Genomic DNA, 25,331 nt, shown 5'->3' on the forward strand with positions numbered 1-25,331 from the left:
TATTGAAGACTAGGTTTGCACCACTATAAAATACAGATTAAGTGACCTGCATTGAGTTACAGTGAGAATCTACATGAGGCCATTTCTACTCTGGGCTGTTTTTTCCATTAATATTTTTAGATTTATACATTCATTTGAACTATATAACTAGCTATAAACCAGCTATCAGCCTTCTTAGTTTGCTGCTCCATATAGTGAACCACTATGTAATTGCAACCCTGTAATTGCGACAGGCGCTATGTCGGACTTACGCTACTGAGTACATGGGGATCTGGTCTAAGTAACGTACATTTTGTCATCACGCTCTGAGCCAATTTTTACCCATTATTGTGAACAAAGGCAAAAACCGAGAATGTCTGGGATTCATCTTACACAAACTAGAAAGCGGTATGATAAGATTAACTATGTGTGCATGGTAGAGCGGCACAATATATTGTTTAATCATCCACATCACAATGTCTGGAATAGTCACATCATATTAACAGTAAGTTAAAGTAATTAACTCAAACACATCATGCTGCAATTTTTTTTTGAGATATTTCATTACTTCATATGGTTCTCATTTTCCATGACTAGTCTACAAGTGCAAACTGTCACATAGAATGGATTAAGTTCAAGGTGCTTTGATACACTGAGTTTAAAAAAAAAAAAAACCTTCATTCACAAGACACAGCATTTGCTGACATGCAGGCTGAAAAGGAAGATTTGGCTGCAAAAACAAAATGTCAATTGGAAATACAGTCGAACCCCGCCATATCACGGTTCACTCTTCGCAGTTTCACTGTATCACAGATTTTTAAGTTATATACATCGAACTTTGTATCGCGGATTGTTCGCTATATCGCAGGATTTTGCAGTATATATGTATTTTTATATATCAATTATTTTAATTATTTTTGAGGTAAAATAAGCATTTTCTAGCCTAAAAAATGTCAAACAATATAATAAATATAAAAAATAATAATTAAAACATATTAAAAGAATATTAAATGGAAATAAAATGCGTAGCGTACAGCTCTGGGCGTTGATTGGCTCAGTGACTGTAGCATCAGTCTCCTCCGTCTCCCATGTATAGCATGTGTTCAGCATCTCGCCTTGTTTATTTCACGTAGACGTCTGATTGCTGCGCATAGTGTTTCTCTGCTGTGTTGTGTTTTTGTGAAATCGTCACAAAAAATGTTATTTTATTTCAAGCCCTACGATGTCGATCAAATGTTCTGCGCTTTCCAAGGCTTCTGGAATCAAAACCAAGTGCCACAGGATGATGCTTACCACATTAACATATATATAAATAATACAATAAAAATATCTATTCTGCAGATTTTCACCTATCGCGGTTGGTTCTGGAACCTAATCCCCAAAACAGACAAGGGACCACTGTATTTCAGCTACAGAAAGGATGGTGATGACCAAAAACAGGTGCTCCTTCAGCCATGTTTTGCATTTGCTCTTACCCCATGAGGCAACGCAATTCATTTGTCTGATGATTAAAATAAATCAGCACCACAAAGCCACAAGAAAAGCAAAGCCCGATCTGAATACTATCCAAGGCAGAAAAGTGTTTTAGATGAGTTTGCCAGTGTTTCACCATATAAGAACAGTTTCAAATACCATTACACATTTATTTTTCTCAAGCTGCCATCCCAGAGTTGTAAGAAAAATAAAGTGGACAACAGAGAGCTACAAAAGCTTCACTCTCTGCTTTCATAATGAGGGGTTCCAACTGATAATTCACTGGTTATAAAATTAATTTTCCTGGAGGATCATACAAGAGAAAACGTCATAGTCAAATAGACTAGAAAATAGTACAATAAGAACATTTATGCATCTGTGGTGTCTACAGTTATCTGTGTGCACATCTGTGAGTAAGGATAACTGGACCTTTACCCTTCCAGACACTTCAGATGGCTTGATATGAATAGTTTTAGGAACCAGTAAGAGTGAACCGCCTTGTATTTACCAACAAAAAAGCAAAGATCGGAGAAAGTCAGGCAAAAAAAACACCACATTTGCTGGGCTTTTGTTATTTCATATCGCCATTAATCAGATTGTGACCCTTCAGATATGTCTTTTGACCTACCGGATGGATCTTAAGCCCAAGGTTGGGAACCACCAATTTCTAATGGCAGCTACATGAGTCATGTTAAAGAAATAGTTAAGATTTGCTGAGCCATAATAAGAAAATCAATACCACCTTTATATAACATGATAATTAGGGAGCTTTAAAGGGGCTGGTATGCTGCTGTTTGTACCTTTGTACAGAGTCAGGCTACCAGCTTCCTCTGCTTCTCGTGTTTGTGTCACACTAAGCTTGGTATAGCTTCATGTTTAGCTCACAGACATGTTAGTGGTATCAACTTCCTCATTAAGTAAGAAGGAAAATGGAAGTATGTGCCATTTAATGGTGATGTGTCATGATAAATGTCACCATTTTACTGCCTCAATTAAAACACATGAAATGTTTCTGTAAGTTTGCGCTTTAAAAATAATTAATCACACAAAAATTGGTGGAAGAAACTCATGCACCATTTACCGCCTGTTGATGGCTGCTCGTCACATGCTGCACTTAGCGAGATCTAAGATAGAGGCGATAGGTGGGATGCATTTGTGCACAAAAGTGTATTGTATTGTACGTACCTCATCTGACGATCCATTCTCCACCCTGAAGCGTCCTGCCCGCTGAATGGCCCCATCTGCGTCACTGGAAATCAGCTGAGAGGGAGACAGACACATGTTTAAAATTAGACACCTGAAAAACCAAGACTTGTGGCAGACAGTAATAAGCAGGTCAGAAACACATGAGAGCCCACAGACAAAAGAGGAACCGCAGCGGACGCATCACCTCCATGTGACAATGTGAGCCTGGCTGCGAACATATAAGCAGCTGCATAGATTATCAACACTTCTTTAATCATCATTAATGACTCAAGTCTCTGCGATGAGTCTGATCTCCGTCTGCTGTAAAAAAAAAAAAAAAGAAGCTGTTTTTTATGTTCTTTTTTTCACTCCCTCATTTTCATCTGCCACCCTCTACTTATTGCCCAATTATCTGTCTCTTGCTGACTCACCTCTCTCTACTACAGCAGTGGAGAGGAGACATTATGAGAGCGAAATGGGACAGTTAATGGTAGTGTGGAGAATGAGCGAAACAAGAGAGGGCAGAGGACGAGAACACACTGTATCCTGTCCAAGCACATATGACTTACAGAAACATTTCGGGAAACATTGAACGCTTGTTCCCTCTTGTTCCGATTTCCAAGATTTATGCGATGGTCTGCCCCATTTGTAACCTCTGCACTTGTTACTCTGTGAGTCAATATGATGTAATGTTCTCTCTAAGGGAAAAAGTCAAGGTATTCACTTTAGACTACAACAGCAGTATGCAGTCACTCGGTCCATTACAGCTTAATGTATCTCAACAACTATTAAATTGGAGTGCCATGAAGTTTTGTGGAGACTTTTAAAATAATGTGATTTTAAATTTTCATCTAGAGCCATCATCAGGCCAACATTTTAATTTATGCACACCGGGCCTAATCTGTACTTTTCTGTTCAGTGTTAATTAAAACAAAAAATCAGAAAATGCTTATTAAAAAAGGATGGTAAACATTAAAATGCTAACTGTGAGCATGTGTTCACCCCAGCATGACTGTAGACTCTCATAGACTCTTTTATCTATATTATCCAGCAATGGTTTGTGTCTTCTAAAGTATTTTTATGATCTCAAAGACACCTTCTGTCTGCCTGGGTTGGAAGAATCTGATGAAACTGAACATAGACAGTCATGCTCTGCTCTGTTCTTCTTAACTGGAACATGTGTTTACTTTGCTGCAGGCTGTACTTTGCCTTTCTTACAGGAAATATACACTGAAAATTCAATTAAGACCTTAAAAATGATTTAAGTTTCTTATACTTTTCCATGCTTTGTTGTTTGCTATTCCTTGGGCATTTATTGCTGTATCACTTTAGATGTTCTTCAGCTGTAAAAGGCCGTCTTGGTCTCACTTTCTGGTACTGCCTTGGACTGGTTTATGTCCTGTCTCTCTGGAAGGACCGAGTATGTCAGCCAGGGAGGTGCTAAGTCCCAGACACTTCCTGTCACCTGCGGTGTCCCCCAGGGGTCTGTCCTCGGTCCAACCTTATTCATTTCACATATCGTCACCTTCCTAAAATAATGGCCTAAGTCATTTCTTGACAAAAGTTTTATTTTGCCTAAATCACCTCCTCATGATGTTCCCTACCTCTGTTAAAATCGCCTAAACCCTCAGTTGAACAGATCATGCGATTCTGCCCCTGTAGTATGATGGCCTAGGTCAAGGTTCAGTTTTTTGTGTTTCCCGAAAAACCTGAAAAAAATCACTGAGGCCATTACTTTAAGAGGGTGTCAATATGCTCCCTCTAGGCCGTGTCATCACCCGGCATGGAATTTCTTCCCATTGCTACGCTGATGACACGCAGCCTCATCTCAGGACTGTCCCAAACCCATCTGCTCCCCTGCGGTCTTCATTAGCGTTGCTATTATCATCATCAACTTCATCAGCACTATCCGCTCTGACCACCTGCTTGGAGGAGACCAAGGCCTGGATGAGTCAAAATTTTCTCCACGTAAACAGCTCCAAAACTGAAGCCATTCTTGCCGGCACCCTTCATCAGGTCCAATCATCCTCCATAACCACCATCACCATTTCTGAACAAGATATTCCCCTCTCATCAGCAGTTACCAACCTTGGTGTGAGACTGGACCCTCACCTGACATTCAGCAACCACATCAAACATCTGTGCAAGTCTTTGTTTTTACACTTCAAAAATATCGCCAAACTCTGTCCCACCCTCACCTTTTCTGATGCAAAGAAACTCATCTACGCCTTTGTCTCCTCCAGGCTGGACTACTGCAAGGCACTTCTCATCAGGATCCCTAGCAAGAGCCTGCAAAAGCTCCAATATATTCAAAACAGCGCTGCTAGGATCCTGATGAGAGTGCAGAAGCAAAACCACATCATACCCATCCTCCATTCACTCCACTGGCCCCCCATATCCTTCAGAATTCATTACAAAATCGCTCTCCTCACCCATCAGTGCATTTATGGCAATGCCCCAGAATACCGAAAAGAACTCATCTGCCACCAATCATCCAAAAGAAACCTCCGCAATAATAATTGTTACCTCAGAGAACCTTCAGCTCAGTTGCGCCTCGCATCTGGAACTCCCTCCCTGACCAACTGAGAGCTCCACAGACAGTGCATGTTTTTTTTTAAAAAAGGGCTAAAGACCTTTCTTTTAACAAAACTTTTAATTAAGCGTTAAGATTTTAACTTTTATTGTTATTTTTGCCTGACTGTTTTGTTTTTATTCTTTTATATCTTTAATGTAGCACTTTGAGATTTTGCTTAAATGAGAAGTGCATTACAAATAAAATTTATTGTTAATATTTATTCTTGTTTTGAAACCCAAATGTAACTTGCTTTATGGTGCTGAAACCTGGAGACTGACAACAATCACAATCAATCAATGAAGCGCAAACCTTCATCATCAAGAACAAATCTTAATGTCCACTGGCCAGACAAGATTCAATAATGATCTGAGGACAAGGACACGACAACTATCGCAGCAGATGCAAACTGGAAGGAGAAAGTGAAAGTTGGAAAAGGCTAGTGTCAAATACTACCATGGAAGCTTTAGACATATTAACCTCAAGGGAAGACAAAAGATGATGTCTAAAGACCACTTGGTGAAAGGATCTCCTGGTAGGCACCAACAGAAAAATCTAATAACCTTTAAGGGAAGAGTGTCACATATATATGAATATGCAAGTAAGCATTCCTTAGGCACATGCGTGTTCTGATGATCTAATCTAAAATAAAAAGGGAAAAAGAATCTAATATTTGTGTATAAATAAAGGGCAACACGTCAAATGTTTAGTCAGTCAGTGTTGCTGCTATAAAACATCTTATCTTTGTGGATGTGTACAAAATCCCCTTCAATCTATTCCTCTTCATGTCCCCTTGTCTTTTGTCACCCCCACAACAGTATCTCACTGTATGATGCTGTGTTGCCAGGCAACGGACCACAGACTCACTCCTCCCTTGCTGCACTTTCTCCTCCTGTTATTTTTGCTCTGCATCTTTTGCCCTTTCCTCTTTGACCCTTTTGACGGTCGTGCTCTATTTTGCTCCCCTTGCCGACAGAGGTCTCCGCTCTGCCAATGAGTTTTGAAAAAAAGAGTTCTGGCGTGGCTTTGTATCCCTGCGCATCCTTTGATATGTCCAGATGGTCTGCAAACGTCTGGAGAAGCCAAGCAAAAAGAAGATGAAGGAAGATCCTGACAGAGCAGCACTGAACATGGGAAGCTTCTAAATAGAGCTTGAACTCTAGGACGTCCTAACAGACACAATAAAACTAAGTTTGCAGTTAATGATTACCTTCCTCAATGCGTGTGAAAGGCGTGTTTATTTATACAATTAGTGAACTTACACTTTTTATCAGCACAAGAAACCAGAAAAGCAGGAAGATTCATTGGATTTTCAACTTTCTGACAGTCCATAAACTTATCATTCGAGACTTTTGGTTTTCGTCCAAGTCTAAGCTTGAAATTGTGACATTTAAATATTCCCCAAAAATGAATTGTGTGCACTATATTGTGAAAAACTAACAAACAAAAACTGTGTAACAACATAGCCAAGAGGCCAACAGTGGCTCAGATGTGACACATGACAAACAAATCAGTTTTGTTTTTTTTGTTTTTTTGGCCAAATTGGGCTGAACTGCAGGCTGTGTTCAGAGTAAAGTATGTTAACAAAATAAAAGCACACACTCTGGTATGTAGAGCCCCCCATTTTTTCCAATATCGCTAACACTTGTGGACACTAGGAATAATGCTATACAAGATGACACCAGGTTCAAGAAGAAGAACAACTTCAACATTTATTTATTTTGACTGATTTATGACATTATAATTTCTGTGGTTTCTCCATATCTAACCTGTTTCAACAGAGGTGCCTGACTTTATAGTGATGTGAAAAATGTTCAGAGTGAGTAAAAATGTGACAGTAGCAATAAATGCCCAGAAACTACACAGTTCAGAGGGTTAATCTGTTGATTGTTCCTTGATTAACTGTTTAGTCTTTACAAAAATCATAAATAGTGAGAAGCAATCCAAGTTGATGTCTTTAGATGTCTTGTTTTGTGTGTTGGCAACTGTCCACAAACCAAAAGATGTTCAATTTACAATGATGGAAAGCAGTGAAAGCACACTGTAAGTGAAGTTTAAAGTGCCTGCTTTGAGGGGGTACACGCAATTACAAAGTTATGTTAAAAAGTAAACAACATTTAGCAACAATAGCTGCCAAAGGCTGAGCAAAACTAAGCAGGGCACAGTGTTTATCAGTTTATAGAGTGGGTGGTGTGCCCTACTTCAGCAGCTCATTAGATCATGTCAGACAGTTACAATGACGAGTAAGAGTGATGAGAGAGCACTTCTCATGGACAGAGACAGAGGGTTAACGTTCATTCAAAACATTTCTGTGGGTAATGGAGGACAAAAGGCGAGAGCTTTACGTCCTGGAAAAAAAAATCATTAATAACTGTCACACTGACTTTATTGTTCATTCTAAATTAAATCTGATAAGCAGTACTGTAACAGGGGGATTGGTGCAGAGCTCCTAAATTAAATTTTGCAACTGTAGCTTTACTGGAGTTGGATCTTAAAGAGGAGTATGTATTGTAACCCATGGATAAATAGTCAGTTTTAATTTTTATGTCATGCTACAAGTTGTGCCTATCTTACATACACCCCGTTTTATCACTTCTAACATTACAATAACATTCCAGGCTTCCTTCAAGTAACTGACTAACCTAAACGATAAAACCACTTGGAACAGCCAAGTAAGTCTTTGTCCGTCAGCCAAATCAGTCTTTAAAGTCCAATTATAGTTCAATTATTTCATTGAACTATTATATTCAATATTTTAAGATTTTTTGTAAACTCAAGCACTTTCAATGTCTTTTAAAATGGTCTATTATGCAGCAACGTGTTTTACATTGAAGAGATACCATCAGCTTTAAGAGCTGCGGTGACAAGAAAACTCTTTGTTGCACAACGCTTCTATCCAAGCTGCCATCGGGAAGTTTGATAAAAGAAAACTTTCCATCCAACAAGCTCAATGTGGTCGCGTATTCCTTTACTGTTCACCAAACTTTCTTGTCCGCTGACATCACTCAGTGCCTCCTGTGTATTTCTTCACGGCTGGCAAACAGACTTTAGGTTCATTACTGCCACCTACTGGGCTGGAGTATTTATCAGTTGTACCAGTGTGTCAGAACTTAGGGAACTGAGAAAGGTGCGATTAAATGTCTTATTTTTTTTAACACGTTATTTTTTTCTGTAATTAATTAATCGAAATTAATGCGATGAAGTCCCATCCCTAATTCAAACCAAAGGTCCAATCTAACCACCCTATGATGAAAAACATCAACGTTACAAAAATATTTCTGTTAACATCACGCTGATTTCCCCCAGCCCCATTGTGCACACAAGTAAAGCACTTGCTGCATTTCCTCCCAAAGGTACACTGTATCTAATGAGATAATAAAACCAAGCAGATAGAGAGCCAAGCATATTTACTGCAGGTGTGAAGCTCTGATAAATGACGGAGATGCTCCTGTGCATTAACTGGCTGTGTTTTAGGAGAGGCCTGCAGAAAATACTGCATTCTCTCCTTTCATATGCATATTAATAGGCTTGAAAACAAACCCATTTCCTGCGTATCTCCGAGCGCGGTGGCATGAGCCTGTATTTGCTTGCGTTTATGGGGAAGGATTCTGTTCAGATCTGTGGGCGCGGAAAAATGGGAAGTAAATGTCGAAGCTGCAGGCCTCCATCTCCCTCCATTTCTCCTGCCTCCTGCAACATTAACTGTCCAATCGCAGGATAATGGAGGGGAAACTGGCATTCAGACAGTAGCAGTGCACTGCCTCTCTGGTGTATATGTGTGTGGCTGCACAGAGGGGGAAAAAACCCTCACTATTAAATGTGCGTTTAGGTAAGTGTTTGTGCTGCAGCGTGTGAATGGGCTTTCTGCTGTTTTGGGGTGAAAGAATAAAAAAATGTCACGAGAAAGGAGAGATTAAGCGCTCTGGGGAGTCTGAGTGTGTGTTTCCATGCGCACACGCACACAAATAGACACACATACACACACACAAATGCATTCACTGCTTGTAAATCATGCAACAGAAGAGTGGCAAAGAAGGAAAAGCTGCACTCCAACGATTCCCTCTGGGCCGGGGGTAGGCAGACGAGAGGCAACAGGGGAGGAAAGGGGGGAGACTGTTCTGCTTCTACGCTTTAACAAACAACCCATAAAACACCTCGCCGCTGCCGGGGAGCAATAGTGAAGGGGCCGAGCAGAAACGAGAGGGGCAACGTACATTGAGAGAGGGACAGGATGAAGGATGAGGCCAACAGGGAAGAGAGGCAAAGAGCGATGTGTAATGACAACAAAAAGCCCAATGATAAAAGAATAATAGCCGTCTCTACCGAGCGTAACCCCATGGGAAAAGGGGCAGAGGCTTTCCAGCTTTATAGACGCTCGCACACTCTCTCTTCCACACACACTTAAACAGCTCCCATTTTAGGACATGATTTGAACATTTCACAAACACAATCGAGCTCCCAGCGCACTCATAGAGCTTCTGATTTCCCCAAGGGCCACGGGTACAAAAGGAGCGCTGAGAGACGCTGAGATGTGGGTGTGAGTGTGTCGGGATATTAAATCAATACTTTTGTGACTGCTGATAGATAATTGATCTCATCAGTGGGCCTGTTCATGCACACTCACAATCCTCCAGGAAGGCTGAGAACACAGAGGCGTAGGCAGCAGAGCGGCAGAGGAAGTGGAAGAGGGGTGAGGAGGGAGAGGAGAGGCAGGTGCACAGTCAGAGAGGAGAGATGGGAAGAAATTAAGATGGAGATTGAGAGTGGAGGAAGAACAGAGTAAAGAAATGGATTAAGAAAGGGGAAGATTAAACAGAATCCTTTGATTAAAAAAAAATCACTGAAAGGGAAGAAGTTTCTGAGAATCACGAATCTGCTATCTCTCTTTTCCCCCTTCCTCCTAGTCTCCATTATTGAATCTCTTTATTGTGTTTCATTTATGTATCCAGATGCAATCCAGATGGAGTCCTTTTCCCATAGAAAATGGCTCAGCTGAAAGAATCCTGGTTGAACCATCGGTCCAAAACATTAACAAACGCATGAGAAAATATCTGGTTTGATAAGAACTGTGTACATATAAACTTGGGTTAGGGAGACATTAGATCCTCTTCAAATTCAACCACAAAACAGTTGGAATTTGATTAGTCTGACAAACCAGATGTAGACTTCAGGTATAAACCTGCCACTGATCAAGCAATTCATACATATTTTTTTTTTCAAAATCCTCTTTACTACGGGTGCAACCTACCGCACTGAAAACTGAAAGTTTTGCTGAGTATTTTGATTATATGGTAAGGCAGCCCTGCTACATTTTAGTTTTCCTGGGGATTTATCCATTTCCACCATAACATTCTTCCATCACTAACACCAACGCTGCACCCTTCACTTAGCTCCACCCAAGATGATTGGGAATAGTGTAAAGAGATACAAACAAGCCAGCGCTGTATGTTTCCCTCTATAGCAGAATGACAGTGAAGTGCAGCCAGACCACTCTGATTGGCTAAATGAGACTAGAGTTTGTTACAACTGTGGCTGACAGCTTCTTATAACATCAGCGCAGCTTAATCATACTAATTAGTGGTTGTAATAAGATCAGCCTGCCGCTCTAAAATAATGCACACAACATGATTTCTCAGGAAGCAAGCTGAAGTAACTCATGCTTATAAACCTGCAGTATGTGGTTGTTACTTTAACAGGGAGAGTCTTGTGTTCCTACGTTTAGAAAAAATTGAAATGGGGATACAGATTGGTGAACCATTTCCAAAACCAGCAGGCTCTCCCATTGGACAACTTCATGGGAATACCTTTATTTAAAAACACAATTACCTGTTTCCTAGACACAGCTCAAACAACCACAGGGCTTATCTGACAGTTCTGCTTTCTGCATGACCATACCTAAAACAAACAAAAAGTAAACGTAAGGCAATAAGATTTTGGAGGGTCCTGTCAGGTACAAAAGGAATAAATAAAACTGTGCACTGCAGTGGAAGACACAAACTTTAGTATCCTTGACTCACCATATTAATATATACAGTAGGAGCTAGCATTGTTTCTTCTAGCAAGCAGACATATTATTAATTACATTTTGTGGAGTCACTGTTCAGGACTGAAACATCCACTGGGAGCAAAGTAGCCTCAGCATCACAGTTTACAGTAATGATAGCTGTTGTCTGTTTGGTTTGGATCAGGTCACACTTCAGTAACTCCAGCTACACCTGCAATAAGCCAAAGCAATTCCCCGTAAAGAATATTTCTTTGTGAAGGATACTGTTTGAAAACACAAACACTGCAGCATGAGTCAAATCTAACCACTGTGCTGCTGGACAAAGTATCATAGGATGAGGGTTAGAATGAACAGCACTGTAATTATGTGGCTAAAATCTCTAGACTGCCAGAGGAGAATAATAGTGTTTATTTATTTCCATTTTCTTCAACATCAATCGGCTGGCACAGACTTTTGGGCTGCAGTATGAACTGAATATGAATCACAATCACAATTTAGATTTTTTGTGATTAAATGAAGACAACCTCCTGTGATGTTTGAAATTCATGCTCTGCTCAGACAGAAAATTCCTCTGCATATCAGACTGAGTGTCCCCTAAACTAACAGCCAGCCACCAGGGAGAAATTGAGATGTTTTGGTTTCACTTTTAAAGGAGCAGCCTAGTTAGTGCTCATGCACCCCTGCAGCGGCTTGTGCAAAAATTTCCTGGATGTTGCAGCTGAAGTGCAGCGTGGAAGAGGAATATGCAATAGAGAGCAGACGGGAAAACTCACAAAATGCAGCACAACAAATGTTTGAAGGCGAAGAAGAATAAAGTTGCTCATGCTACTTCACTGATTCCCCATCTTAGTCCAGTTTGCAACATTCCACGGTACATGACCGTGTCACACAATGTGACAATAAAAGCACTGCTCTGTGGATTTGACCATTTTATTTGCATTTTGCTTCTAGGAGATGCACTGTGAATAAGGACCAGCCTCATTTTGATGGAAAGACTTGCACTTTAGCATGGATGTAACATAAAGTGAAAGCAGTTCTCAATTTTAATGTGAGAGAGCAATAAACACATCCTGTCCCTAAAATCAGTGAATAATTATGGCAACAATGAGATTTCAATGTTGATCACAGTTATCATTTTGGCCCGAAAAGCTTTTTCACTGACACAATCATTAGGAAAAGAGAAACTATAACATAATAAATGTAGTATCTAGTTATTCTTGACACATCCACGGTGAGGACACAGTAAAGCAAGACAGAATGCATCTTGATTTTAAAAGAAAGACACTGAAAAGGTTGGACCATGAGTTCAGGACAGCGATCATTGAAGATTGTGCTAATACTCAAGAGAATCATAGGCATATAGACATAAATATCTCAGTGTGTCACAGAGATCATCCGATGACTCAGACAGTCCAGAATAAAAATACTACTGCTGTTTTTGAGAGGGAATTCAAATGTGGGAAACATAACAAAATCTATCTGCCTTTTCACTGTTTTTTTTCTAAATGGTTGTTGTTTTTATGTGGCCTTTCTGATCATGTTCACAAAGGGATTAGAAAATCCACCGTCTTTGGTGGCCGTGCGACCACCAGTTGTTTTATGAGTACATTTTATGATTTCTTTCAGATGATTCAGAGGGCCCATATGAATACTGCTGCAAACTAGAACTAGCCCAAGGATAAGCCTGGCGATGGTTCTGTTCTTTATCCTTATCCTCAAGAAACCCAATGAAAACTTGAAAACTAACAACTAACTAACACTAAAGGTGTAAAAGGCTCAGCGTGTCAGCCAGCTGAAGCTCAAATCAGTGCCTCAACGGACACAACAACGGCTCAGGATCTGGAAAGATGAGATCTGGGGCACAGAGTAACATCAGGAGCTCTTAATAAGGTGCTGCTCCTGCTAATATTACAGTGTGCTTCAGATCTCATCTTTCCAGATCCCCAATGAACTGACAAATATTGACTGCGCAATTGAAGCCTGATTTATCTCTGCCTCGTACGTCAATTCAGTTTTTAATGTTTTTTTTTTGTACAAAAATGGAGATGATTTCATTGTGGGACTTTGACTTTTGTGGAATTTGTTGGCAGTAACAGAAATATAGATTATAACCAGAGATACCTTTAAAATATTAGAGAATGGATTTAATCTGCTAACATACACTATACAATAGAAGTGAGCAAACCTTTGTGAAACATCACTGAAATGTCAAATGATTTGAAACTGCATCGCCTCAAAAACAGGCAACACATTGAATACACCTGTGACCAGTGACACACAGCTTACACATCCTGTGATCACTGAAACAAAACTGAATACATTTGTGATTTCTTATTAGCCTAATTGCATGAACATGGTTGCAAAATGGCCTGTGAACACCAGAAATTTCTCAATTTTGGACCTATGGTCGCTTTGCATGTCTGCATCATGGCTCCACATTGACATAAAAATTGTCAGAGGACCTGAAAAATCTGATAGTGACGCTTCACAAAGACAGAAACAGACACAGGAAAATTGGTGACCAAATTAAAGTCAGTGGAAATACAGCAGTAATCAGGAGAAGATTCCAGCAGGAATAAAAGTTTTTGAAGAAGAAAAAAGTGTCGCCTGACTTGAATCTGATTGAACTCATTTGCAATATGTTAAAGAGAAAGGTAGAGCAAAATAACCTATCCAGCAAAGAGCAGCTGAAAAAAAATCTCTGAATAATGTTGATGCATCTCTCTAGAAATTTGGACAATTGAATCCGTCAATAAAATCGAAGATTTTAATGCCAGCAATGAAGGTATTAAATATGCTGCATCTAGTTCCTACTGCATTTTTAATATAGTACATCAAAACTGTTGGTTTTTCCTTATATACATGAATAAATATCCTACTATTCAACTGAGAAGTAGTACAGTTACTGTAAGGTGATTTTAATATGACATTTGTTTAATTTAGCAATTTAAGCACACTTACTGCTGCCATATATTGTATATAATATAACCATTCTTTACAATGAGAAAAAGCTAGAGGTGCTGATTGCTGCACAGCAGGCATGTGAAGAACTCCTATCACACAGCCGGCAACTCCTGCAATGCAAACAATGATGTAAAATGCATGATAATGTTGTAGCCATGAAACAACAACCTGTGAAGGGGAAAAATCAGAGGTGAAATCAAAGACAGGCAACAACTGCTTTGTGGCTGTTTGCCATGTGGCCATTGACTGATTCACATTAACATTAGCTGCGGCTAGGACAAATCCAGCCATGCTAACAGCACCACATCCATATATCCGTTTATACAACAGCAACACTGGCAATGACTACACTAATGACTTGAACTGAAGGCATCGGGCCATCGTCCCACCCACCCAGAAGTCATGCTGATGGGAGCAGCAGCTTTAAGAGCCCTCAAGAGTGGGCAGATGCTGCAGTGAAGCCTTAGATCACAGAGCTCAGCAGCAGAGTGCCATGCATCAGCTGCTTTAATAGACGATTAGTTATGTATCAGGGAAAATGGGAGGATGAGGCACAGATGGAGAGACAAGAGTTAGAAGGAGACAATAAATTCAAATGAGGATGTTTGGATATTCATCCACTATGACACAGACTTCAAGTTACTTCGAAAGAGGCTGATTAAGTCTCATGTTTTTCAAAAAAATCGATTACTTTCAAGTGGGCTTCAAGAATGTGACATGCAAAATTTCACTAGCGTTTCTGGGAGGGTTTGTAAGTGTGTGCTCTGTATACATCCAGGTGTTCACTGTAATCAAAAAGTCCTGCAGTTCTCTAGGAGTCTTTTTTTTTAATGTACTAGAAACCTCAGTACCAGTTACAATTCAAATTAGTTCAGTAAATTTAAAGCAATTAAAGCCACCTGCTTAATACTGTGCAGGTCCTGCTAGTGTCACCAAAATAGCTTTTACCTGTCTGGGCTTGAACAGGGAACTGGGGGTCTGTGGATGTCTAGTTGTGTCTGACACTGGAAAGTTGGCAGCGGATCCTGTGGGTCCTGAGAGGTGAGGCCTCTGTGATGTTCATGCACATTCTGCGGATGCTCCATAGGATTGGAAATTGGAGAGTTTGAAGGCTGGGCAGATCATACGCTCTTTGTCATCTTGCTCAAGCCAATCCTGAACAGTTTTTGTATTAGGGCTGCATTGAACAGTTATTTTCATTGTCGATTAATCTGTTGATTTTCTTCCCCGATTAATCAAATACTTGTTTCGTCTGTAGGGTTGGTATGTTCAGGTTGAAGTCCCTTAAATGAATGGTTTGGTTTTGCATAGCAGCAGCAACTAATCAACTAATCGATTATTTGTTACCATTCTATTTGTGGTGTGGCCAAGGGTTTGGCCTGCTGGGGGTGGCACTGTTGCTGCCATGGTGGGATGTGTTTGATAGCTGGCACATGTTTAAAGTAGCATCCATATGGATACCAGAACCCAAGATTTCCCAGCAGAAGACTTGCATTGTAACGAGATGATCAGTTGTATGTGATTAATGTAGTCTGACATGGCTAATATTAGGTAGTGTAAGCTGGAAAACTTCAGACACAAGTTGCTGCTGTTACAGACATTACGAAATGAAACAAGAATTAGATTCACTATACACCTGTTTGCTACTGTCTTGTAATTGCCACTTGTGGCCACAGAGGCTGCTCTGAAGCAAAACTTTCGTAGGCAATAACAACACAAAAAGATGCAGTAGCACACAGTGTGATATACACAGACGCTGAGAGCAGAAATAAATTCAATGTGACAGTGCAGTGAAAAGCCTCTGAGGCAGTGACAGTAACACTGGTAGACAGGTGGGAGTGGAGCCGTCTGCTCACCAGTCGCTGTGCAAGACTGACAGCTAACCTCTCAACAGTGTTTCTCAAACACACAAACACATGCACACACACTAATTCTGACATTGCCTTAAGTCACATTCATCGCTGTGCACTGCAGCTCAACAAACAGCACAGAGCGGAGACGAACGCACATGTCCACACGGAAACAATCAATAGAAGAGTGTGTGTCTGATGGGTTTTCACCCATTAATACCTACAACATTTGTTTGCTTTCCTGTGTGGATTCCCTGTATGGTGCCCATCTCACCGTCACCACCTTCATCTCATGGCCTCAAATTAAGACAATTCAGTTCAATGGAAAAACATTGCCATGCTCTCTAAGCTGTCGTGTCAGGATAAACTGAGTTTAATTGCTGCCAGCTTTAGTACACAACAAACAATTAAGTTTTTGAAAGTGGACCATGGAGTTGTCACTGAATGAAGTGACAGCGCAGGGTGGGAGTTGCCTTTGTGTTTGTGTTGTTTGTCTCTATCCATGAACGCAGATGCTGTCATGAAGTATTTTTTGCTCACTTGTGTGGATGAGTATTTCTGTAAATGTACGTCTCCGGGTGTGTGTTAGCACAAAGGATAATAGGAAATGCACTTGTGTTGGCGAGAGTGACTGGGGCATGTAATTTTAACAGACGTCCAGAGTTTGTGTGTGTGTGAGTGTGTGTGCAGCAGCGGGATACTGACTTTTTCTTATTCTTTGGTGTATTTAGCTAATTAAACTTCCTACTTTATTTCTAACTTGTTTCTAAGTAACAAAAGGGCCCTCCAGCACTTTGTAAAGCTATGACACACGCTTCACTGATTCTCTGTTCTCACTTGTTTTTGGGAGAACCTGGCCAACAAAATCTTATGATTCAAGACATACCAGTTTAGTGAGGACATGAACATTCTGCTACACCTAAGCTCCTGATGTTCATTGAATGTCAGGAAAATTACACCCCCATGTGTTTGAAGTAGCATGTAGTTGTAGCCATGATAGCAACCAAGGCAACACCAGCTTCAATACTGGGATTCAGGCAAAAGCATCTCCACAAGTATCAGCACAACATAGCCATCACTACTTAGTTTGATTATCCTCTAACTATTCCTTTAACACCAAAACTGTTATATTGAGCAATACTTGGTGATACACAATTTATCTGCAGTGCCACCAGGTGGTGGAAGTCTTTATCATGTCTACCCATTTATTTTCTTCTCATGAAGTGGGTTCAGGCTGTGGTGGCATTCAAGACATCCCTCTTCCCAGCAACATTTTCCACCTCCTTCTGAGGGATCCCAATGCAGTCCCAGGCCAGATGAGATATGCAATTCCTTCAGCAAATTCTGGGTCTACCTCAGGATCCTCTCCTGATGGGACATGCCCACAAAACCAAAGATGCCTGAACCACCTTAGTGGGATACTTTTGACTCTATTCCAAGCTTACTCCTGATGTCCAAGCTCCTCACTCTAAGTGTGACTTGAGCCACAGTACGAAGAAACACATTTTGGCCATTTGTATCCACGATTTCATTATTTCAGTCACTACCCAGAGCTATATATGTATATGTGAGGGTTGCAATGTAGGCTGACTAATAAATCGAGAGCTTTGCTTTTCAGCTTAGCTCCCTTCACCATAATGTTCTGGTACAACGCCCACATTCCTGCCGATGCTGCCCCAACCCATCTGTCCCTCTCACGCTGCATTTTCCCATTACCAGTGAACAACATGTTGAGATATTTAAACTCAGACTTCAAGGATCCAAGTCTCACCTTTGGCAGCAAACTGTGCCAGTGCAAGCAGAATGTCGTGGCTTGATGAAAGCAACAGAGTCACATCATCTGCAAAAATGAGACACAACTATGAGGTTCCCAAATGACACATCCTCCTGACTCTGGCTGCACCTTTACATCCAGTCCATGAAAACCACAAACATGATTGGAGATAATGGGCAACCCTGGCTGTATCCAACACCCACTGGAATCATGTTTGACTTTGTGCCGAGAAAACAGGCATTCTTACTAATCACATGAAATATCTCAATTTTGTACAAACTGTACTTATTGTGCTTGTTTGTGGAGGTGTTGACTTGTAATGAGGGCATACAGGACAACATTTTTACTGAAAACTATCATCGTGTCTCATTAGAGGAAAAGAAAATTTGTATTTCAATATTGTACTCAGAAGTCTCTTATTCCTACAACTTCTTAAAGCAAAAGTATTATTATCAAGGGAAATGGAGCCAGATTCTACACAGCTCTATGATGTCAGAAGTAGTCGGTGTGTATGTGGACTCCAGTGAACCATACTGGTACACAGTCGAGATACCTACTCTTTTTGGCAACCACTGGGGCTGCTTCCCTGTAGGCAAAAATAAAACAGATAAGGTGAGTCATGGCTCTGCCTATGCTTGCCTCTGTCATGACAAAGACCCAGCTTTGAATCAGTTCTGTGGAGACATCTGAAAACATCTTCAAAGCTTTGGAATAAACTGGAAATCCATGCCTAAAAAAGATAGAACATCAAAAGTGATTTGTGGTTGTACCAATGAGGTACACACTGTTGTCACTCAGACTTTTCTTTTTCCATCGCTGGTCATTAATTCAATGGGCCAAAGTAGTTGTTTCTGAATAGAAAGTGCTGCAACACTTGTCTTAGATAAAGTTCCTGTTCAGCATATTGAGATACATGATTAACAAGAAAAGCACTCAGAGTGAAGTAGTCAGCCAAGGCTGTTCATTTCCCCATACGCCATTGTCAGAAATGCAGCATATTTTTGCAGAAATGCAGCATTTTTTTTTTAGTTATTGCTGATCAGAAATCCAGATGGTTTTTTGAGTATCATTTAAAACAAATTTTTGGCAAATTGTACAGGACTGTGTTCTCACTCAAAAGGTGGTGCCGTTCGAAGAATTATGTGATAGTTAAAGGAAGAAAGGTAATATCCATCCATCCATTTTCTATACACCACTTCATCCTCAGTAGGGTCGCATGGGGCTGGAGTCTATCCCCACTGATTTAGGGTGAAGGCAGGGGACATCCTGGACAGGTCACCAGTCTATCATAGAACTACATATAGAGACAAACAAGCACATTCACACGGACAATTTAGAATCATCAATTAATGTCAACATGTCTTTAGACTGTGGGAGGAAGCCGGAGTACCCAGAGAAAACCCACGCAGAATGGGCTGAACATGTAAACTCAACACAGAAAGATCCCATGTCCTACAATCTTCTAGTTGTGAGGCGACAGAATTAACTACAGAGCCACTGGGTTGTGCAGCCCAGAAAGGTAACATATTAAGTGTAATATAAAATATATTTTATGCATAAAGAATATGTTTATTTTGATACCTTTGCTAGAAGTACGGTGGTGTCAAAGTAGATTGTTTTTAGAAAAAAATTAAAAATATCATAATGAAAAATCAATGATTGGTGTTTAAACAAATACCTGTAGTTGGTTTTGTTTGTGTGTTTGGCAGAAAAAATGGCAAAATGTGGGGTGAAAAATCAGACAGAAAAGACAAAAAAGAATAGCTAAATGATTTAATGAAATAAGAGAAAATTTGTTAGAAAATATCAGAGACTTTTTGTGGTTGCCTGTCAATAATGGGAGGACTTAGCAAATTTTGAGTGAAAAATAAAGCCTGGCTACAAAGCCCTGGTTCTGGGTTCCTCTCTTTCTTGCAAAACAGTATGACAGCTTCAGAACAGGGTAACTAGGTTCATAAACAAGCCTTTCCCAGCAGGTTAATGTAGAATTTAGCAGTAAAAGACAGCATTTTAGGTTTGGCAAAGAAGTAGGCAATGGTTTTCTATTAAAATAGCCAATTCCCGTGATCATTAAAAAAAAGCTTTTAACTGATACTAAATGTAGGTTGCATACATTCAAATTTAAGACAATAAAGTGGATTTGAAATTGATAGGACTTGCAGACAACTCGCATTTACAGTAAAGCTTCAAATGCCTTGTAGTACCAATGAATGGCAGCATTCCCTTAACTAGTTGCACATTGAGCTAGCCACAAGCTATCCTTCATCCTTCTTTGCAAGACAGACAACTGTCACTGCAGGTGACGTTCAAACAACCACTCTGCCTGAACCTGAAGTCTACAGCCCAGAGAGCCTTGAACTCATCACCATCATCTCTGGTGGACACTGCTCTGCCTCATTAATGTCACACCACCACAGACACCTCGGGTGAAGCCAAATCATTGCCATGACAGAGCGTTGTTGCTCTGCTCCAGTGAACTGAACATAAGCATGCATTTAACCAATATCAGATTTGTCGAGAAAGCAAACTGTTGGGCAATTCGTGCCAATTCTTTTCAGAAAATGTCAGGTGCTAAAATCGTTCCTCGACCAAACCAAACAGACACACAGACCCTGAGCATACACATTCAGTCCTGTCAACACACAAAGCTGTTTGTGTTCTAAAAGGCATCAAGACTTGAATTTCCACAGAATCACACATCCGACCTTTGCACAGGCCACCCCCCGAGACACACAGCCCTAAACAGTGTGAACACCAGACTCCACAAAAACACTCTCCCTTGTATGCTCACACAAGCAATTATATTTCTTCTCCCACTGAAAAACAAAGACATAATTTCACTGCAGAGTTAAGGACCAAGGAAAAAAATCTAAGCTCGGCAACATGTGGTTATCCTCCCTTAGGCTATTTCTGAAGATCAACCTGAGTTTACCAAGCCCTGGCATTAATTTTCCATTATTCACTTCCTTGTCTAAAAAAAAAAAAAAACAAAGCCTCTTATTCTATCAGGAAATGTGAGGTCTTAAACGCATTCATACTGGAAATGGTTCTTGCTTATGCGACGTGCTTTGGTACCTACATTTTCTTGATTAAATTTCGATATCCTAAGAGACTTACTGTAGATGGTAATTCTGAATTAGCAATCACTCCTTATTACTTATCATTGCTTATTACTTCTAATTCATCAACTAACTAGCTAACACCATTGAGGCTTTATGCTGGCTAACTTAAACTACTCATCAAGGCCAAAAAGGAGCTTTTAGAGAAAGTTGTTTGTGGTTCTGTGTTGTAGAATATGGTCCAGGATTAAACTTGTACTTGAGGAGGTTTAACTAGAACTAATCTTGAATTAACTTCAACTTTGTTATGGCAACTTAACCACACTGTATTAAGTAATGTTGCTACAGGTACTGGCCTGAGCAAGGCTACCTTAGTAGTTATATTAGTAAAAGTAAAGAGACACTGAGTTAAGCAAGAAAATATTTTGACTGAAAAAATATTCTAGTCATGGTTGACAGACAGCAATGTTGACTTCTGAGAGCAGTGGCAATGAACATGCCATTCAACTTCTTCTTCTAAAAAAAGGTTTTCCTGTTTTAATATCACATTACAGCCACATTTCTTCCTAACTGAAGCCACGTAATTATTGAAGATAGAGTCTTTGTCTGGCCATCGTTAACATGCAAGTCACATTAGACATTTGACGAAAAACAATTACTAGATGCAATTTTTTGAAGAATGAAAAAAAAGATGAATCAACCACAATTCTAATAATCAATTAATCAGTTTAAGCCAATGTTTAGACAGAAATGAAGAACATTTAGTGGTTCGAGCATCTTGAATGAGATGATTTGCAGTTTGTCTCTGTTTTATATCATAGTAGCATCCCTCATGTTAAGACTAAACTCTGATGAATTGTTTTTAGGAAATGATTGCTAATATACAACATTTCATTCATTTATCTATTGAAAAATCAATAATTGATGAAAGATCACTATTACTTGGAGCAACAGGATCTTTGTTTCGTATTAGCCTCAAACTTCAGACGAGAAGATCTCAATATTTTCCTCCAATTTAACAATATATCTACAGACAGGTGACAAGTTAAAGGAAAGAAAAGATGAAAAAAAACCCCAAAAGGATAAACCATCATGAAGCGTTTTAGTACATTATTTGGCTACAATGCACCATCAGAACAGCTTCAATACACCTTGGCAATGATTCTCCAAGTCTCTGGAAATATATTGGAGGGATGAACACCATTTTTCCTGAACTTAATCTGAATTTGGCGTTTTGATGATGAAGGTGGAGAACGCTGTCTAACGCGTTGATCCAAAATCTCACATAGTTGTTAAAATGTGCTGAGAGCTGATCACTTTGAAAGCTTTAACATATGACTCAAATCATTTTCATATTGATCAAACCATTCACTGACCCCTCGTGACCTAAGGATGGCGGCATTGTCATCCTGGAAGAGACCACTCCCACTCCCGAAGGAGCACTCAGAACAACTTTGTACTGATTTGCAGTGACTCTTCCCTCTAAAAGGACAAGTTCACCCAAATCATGCCAGCAGAATACCCCCACTGCATAACAGAGCCAAAAAAATCCCCTCGCTTTAGGGGTCAACAGTTCAGGCCTGTACCATTCTATTGATGTACTCCGTATGCACTCACCCACTTGACAAGAATACTGTAAAGAATGACTCATCTGATCTTATCACTTGTTTCTGTATCTCTGTAGACCAGTGCCTGCTGGTTTCTGCACCACTGAACTGTCAGATGTGCATTCATCTTTGTAATCAGGGTTTATGCCCTGCAGCCCTACTTTAATATCCCTCTATGTAATTGTCAACAAGGTGTTGTTGCTGACAGTCTGATCGTCTGACATCTTGCATTGACATTCTTGGTTACCTTAAGAATAGTTGCTCTGCTGTTTTACTTTACACATTGTCATCAAATGTCTGCTGATAACCACACATTCTGACTCTTTTGACTGATGTATTCCCTGTAAATCTAATATAAAATGTCCCCTTAGTCACTTTCAGCATCAAGTGAGGAGTCATTGTGACTGAAGCTCCTGCCATCCATGTCGCAACATTTAAAAACCTTTTTTTAAAGTTCCTTAGATCCTTTCCTCTTGCCATCGGAATACAAAATCAGTATCAAATGGGAAGTCTTTTCATACATGTTGCAGAGCATGATTGGATGTTGATTGCTTAATTGTAACAAGCAGCGCATCTATGTGGAAGCACTTCAATTTGTTATGCTTCTTCACTCATTTAGTAAATTTTCACCTTTAATTTGCCTATTGTCTATATGTATCTTGTCTTTGTATCTAATACCTAATCCATCATGATGGATCACAAAAAGACTCTTTGGTTGGAAGCACATCTGTGCAGGAAAAAATACCAATTTCCATGTGTAGCAGAAACAATAAGGATGAGAGGACACCATTGATCACATCTAACACATCATATAGTACATGTTCAATATGTAAAAAAAAGAAACAGTCACCTCATGATGTTCTGTGATGGACTCACTTTGAATATGGAGGCTATTAGTGACCTCATCCTGCCTCACACTCCCGGTGCTCTCTCTCGTTTTCTCACCCCCACACAGCAGCATTGTGCATCGTGTCAGTCTGCTAGTGCTGATAGGCAGCATGTGGTTTCTCCTCAACACTAATCTGCCACACACGTGGTACGCAGCACTCGTGGACAAACCCACAATATGTCTCTGGTAGGAAGTACGATCGCAGTGCGAAAACCCTAGGACTTCCTGTCCCTCTGGGCTATCGGGATGTACAGACTCAGCTCACAGTGGAGGAACGTACGCTCACACACACACTTCCCCACAGCAACAATGACTCAACAGCTTAGTAATCAACCACAAAGACACACACCGTGGTGCAGCTTTACACCAGCAGCGTCAAAACAAAACAAATGAAGTTTGGAGGCTGGGCAGCGAGCAGAGTCCTGCATCAGTGTGAGCGCCTATGGTGAGCCACACTGGCAAAGCACATGGCTGGACCACACCCAGTACGTCATGACTCATCAGTCCCCCTCTGTTGTCCAACCATGCCAACAGAAAGAGGGGAAGGTAGAAAGACAGACACAGAAAGGGAGGGGACATCATCACAAGAAGAATCATTGGGGAGGATGAGGGAGAAAGAGGATGACACCCATGCTGAGACACAAAGGGAGCAACGAACAGATGAGTGCATAGTGGGTGGGACTCACCAGCTCGACCGAACCATAGTGTTTCCTGCTGAAGTCTCCACGTCTGCATCCCAAGTCCTCTGAGGCAGAGCTGCAATACAAACGCATGGTCAGACACATGGCCTCCATTTCAGCATACATAGAGTACATGCATAAACTGTGACATTACTCATGCAAAAGAGGCAGCATCTGCTTTTCACCAGTCTCGTTATCTCATTTATTGCACTCTGTCTTCTTGTTCATGGACACTGTGTTCACACTATGTCTTTCTCTCATTATGTCTTTCTCCCTTGTGCCTTTTCTTTTCCCTCTCTGTTCCTCTTGTCTGTGTCTTTGTTGGTGTGGTGGGGCTGCTGGTGGCATGGTGACTGGTGGGGAGTGGCGGCCAACCCAGTCCTGATTGAGATGCGGATCCTGATTGAATTAAGCTCTAGTGATAGATGGAGACTGGCCGGGAGAGCTGACTGCTGGTCAAATAGTCAAACGCGCGCACAGGGCAGATGCAGTCACAAATACAATAAAAGAAACTTGCGCGTATCAGATACAGGTAAGAAAACGTCATGCTAACGAGACATTTTTAACTGTTTTTCCAATATGAATAACACCAGGCCATAAAAAACCCACTAAAATGGAGACACACAGCAGCATTGCAAAAGGAACACAAACAAAGGGTTTTCTTTCCTTTGGTTTCAGATAACGTAACAGTAAAAAAATATGAAAATTTCAAAACACTGCACAGGTTGTTGATGCACCATTCTCATAATATCCCATTTTTTTTCTTGGTGTGTGGTTTATCAGTGGGTGTAGATTTAAATCCAACTAAATTAATGCTGCCCACACCTCATTTAGGAAGAGGGCTGCAGGCAAACCTCTTTCTGCATCTACTCTTGCTCATTCCTAATCTCCACACTCACAGACTTACAGCTGCACTCCCACTAAGTGTGTGAGTGCTCACAGATGTCCCACTGTCACATCGTCAAGTGCATGAAGGCTCTGGAACTGACTTTGTGATACTACTAACCCTCCTCATAAGCTCACATATTTGCAGACTTTCCTGAGGGACTTCCCCATAGCTCATAGGAAAATTGGGGACATATATACAGAATGTATGATGCTGAAGCATGGATAATTTAGGGAGGAAATGTGCAAGGATCATCTGAAACTGACAACTGCTAACTGTTGTGGTTGTTTATTGCACAATCGCAGAATTTTTTAGTACTTTCAGTCAAATGTCTGCATAGAATTTACAGCTATTTATGGGTTGGGGACTTTTAATAGTTGGCTAAAATGTAAAAACACTGTGAAGTCCC

The 25,331-nt window shown here is 40.4% G+C and overlaps 1 protein-coding gene across 6 annotated transcripts in view; it reads right to left on the bottom strand.

The window, feature by feature from the left end:
• Positions 1-25,331, bottom strand: part of garnl3 (GTPase activating Rap/RanGAP domain like 3) — a 97,665-nt gene that overhangs the window by 42,806 nt on the left and 29,528 nt on the right. For 5 of the 6 annotated variants that reach the window (XM_023298819.3, XM_023298818.3, XM_023298815.3 and 2 more), the window contains exons 2-3: positions 24,043-24,112; positions 2,638-2,712 (exon numbers count right to left, since the gene is read on the bottom strand). In XM_023298819.3, coding sequence (XP_023154587.1) covers positions 2,638-2,712; positions 24,043-24,112 — 145 coding nt within the window. Of the gene's footprint in view, positions 1-2,637; positions 2,713-24,042; positions 24,113-24,190; positions 24,246-25,331 lie in introns of those variants that run through there. The other variant, XM_055019249.1, reaches the window with a different exon arrangement.

Source organism: Amphiprion ocellaris, chromosome 17 (assembly GCF_022539595.1).
Source record: "Amphiprion ocellaris isolate individual 3 ecotype Okinawa chromosome 17, ASM2253959v1, whole genome shotgun sequence".
NCBI classification, from domain to species: domain Eukaryota; kingdom Metazoa; phylum Chordata; class Actinopteri; family Pomacentridae; genus Amphiprion; species Amphiprion ocellaris.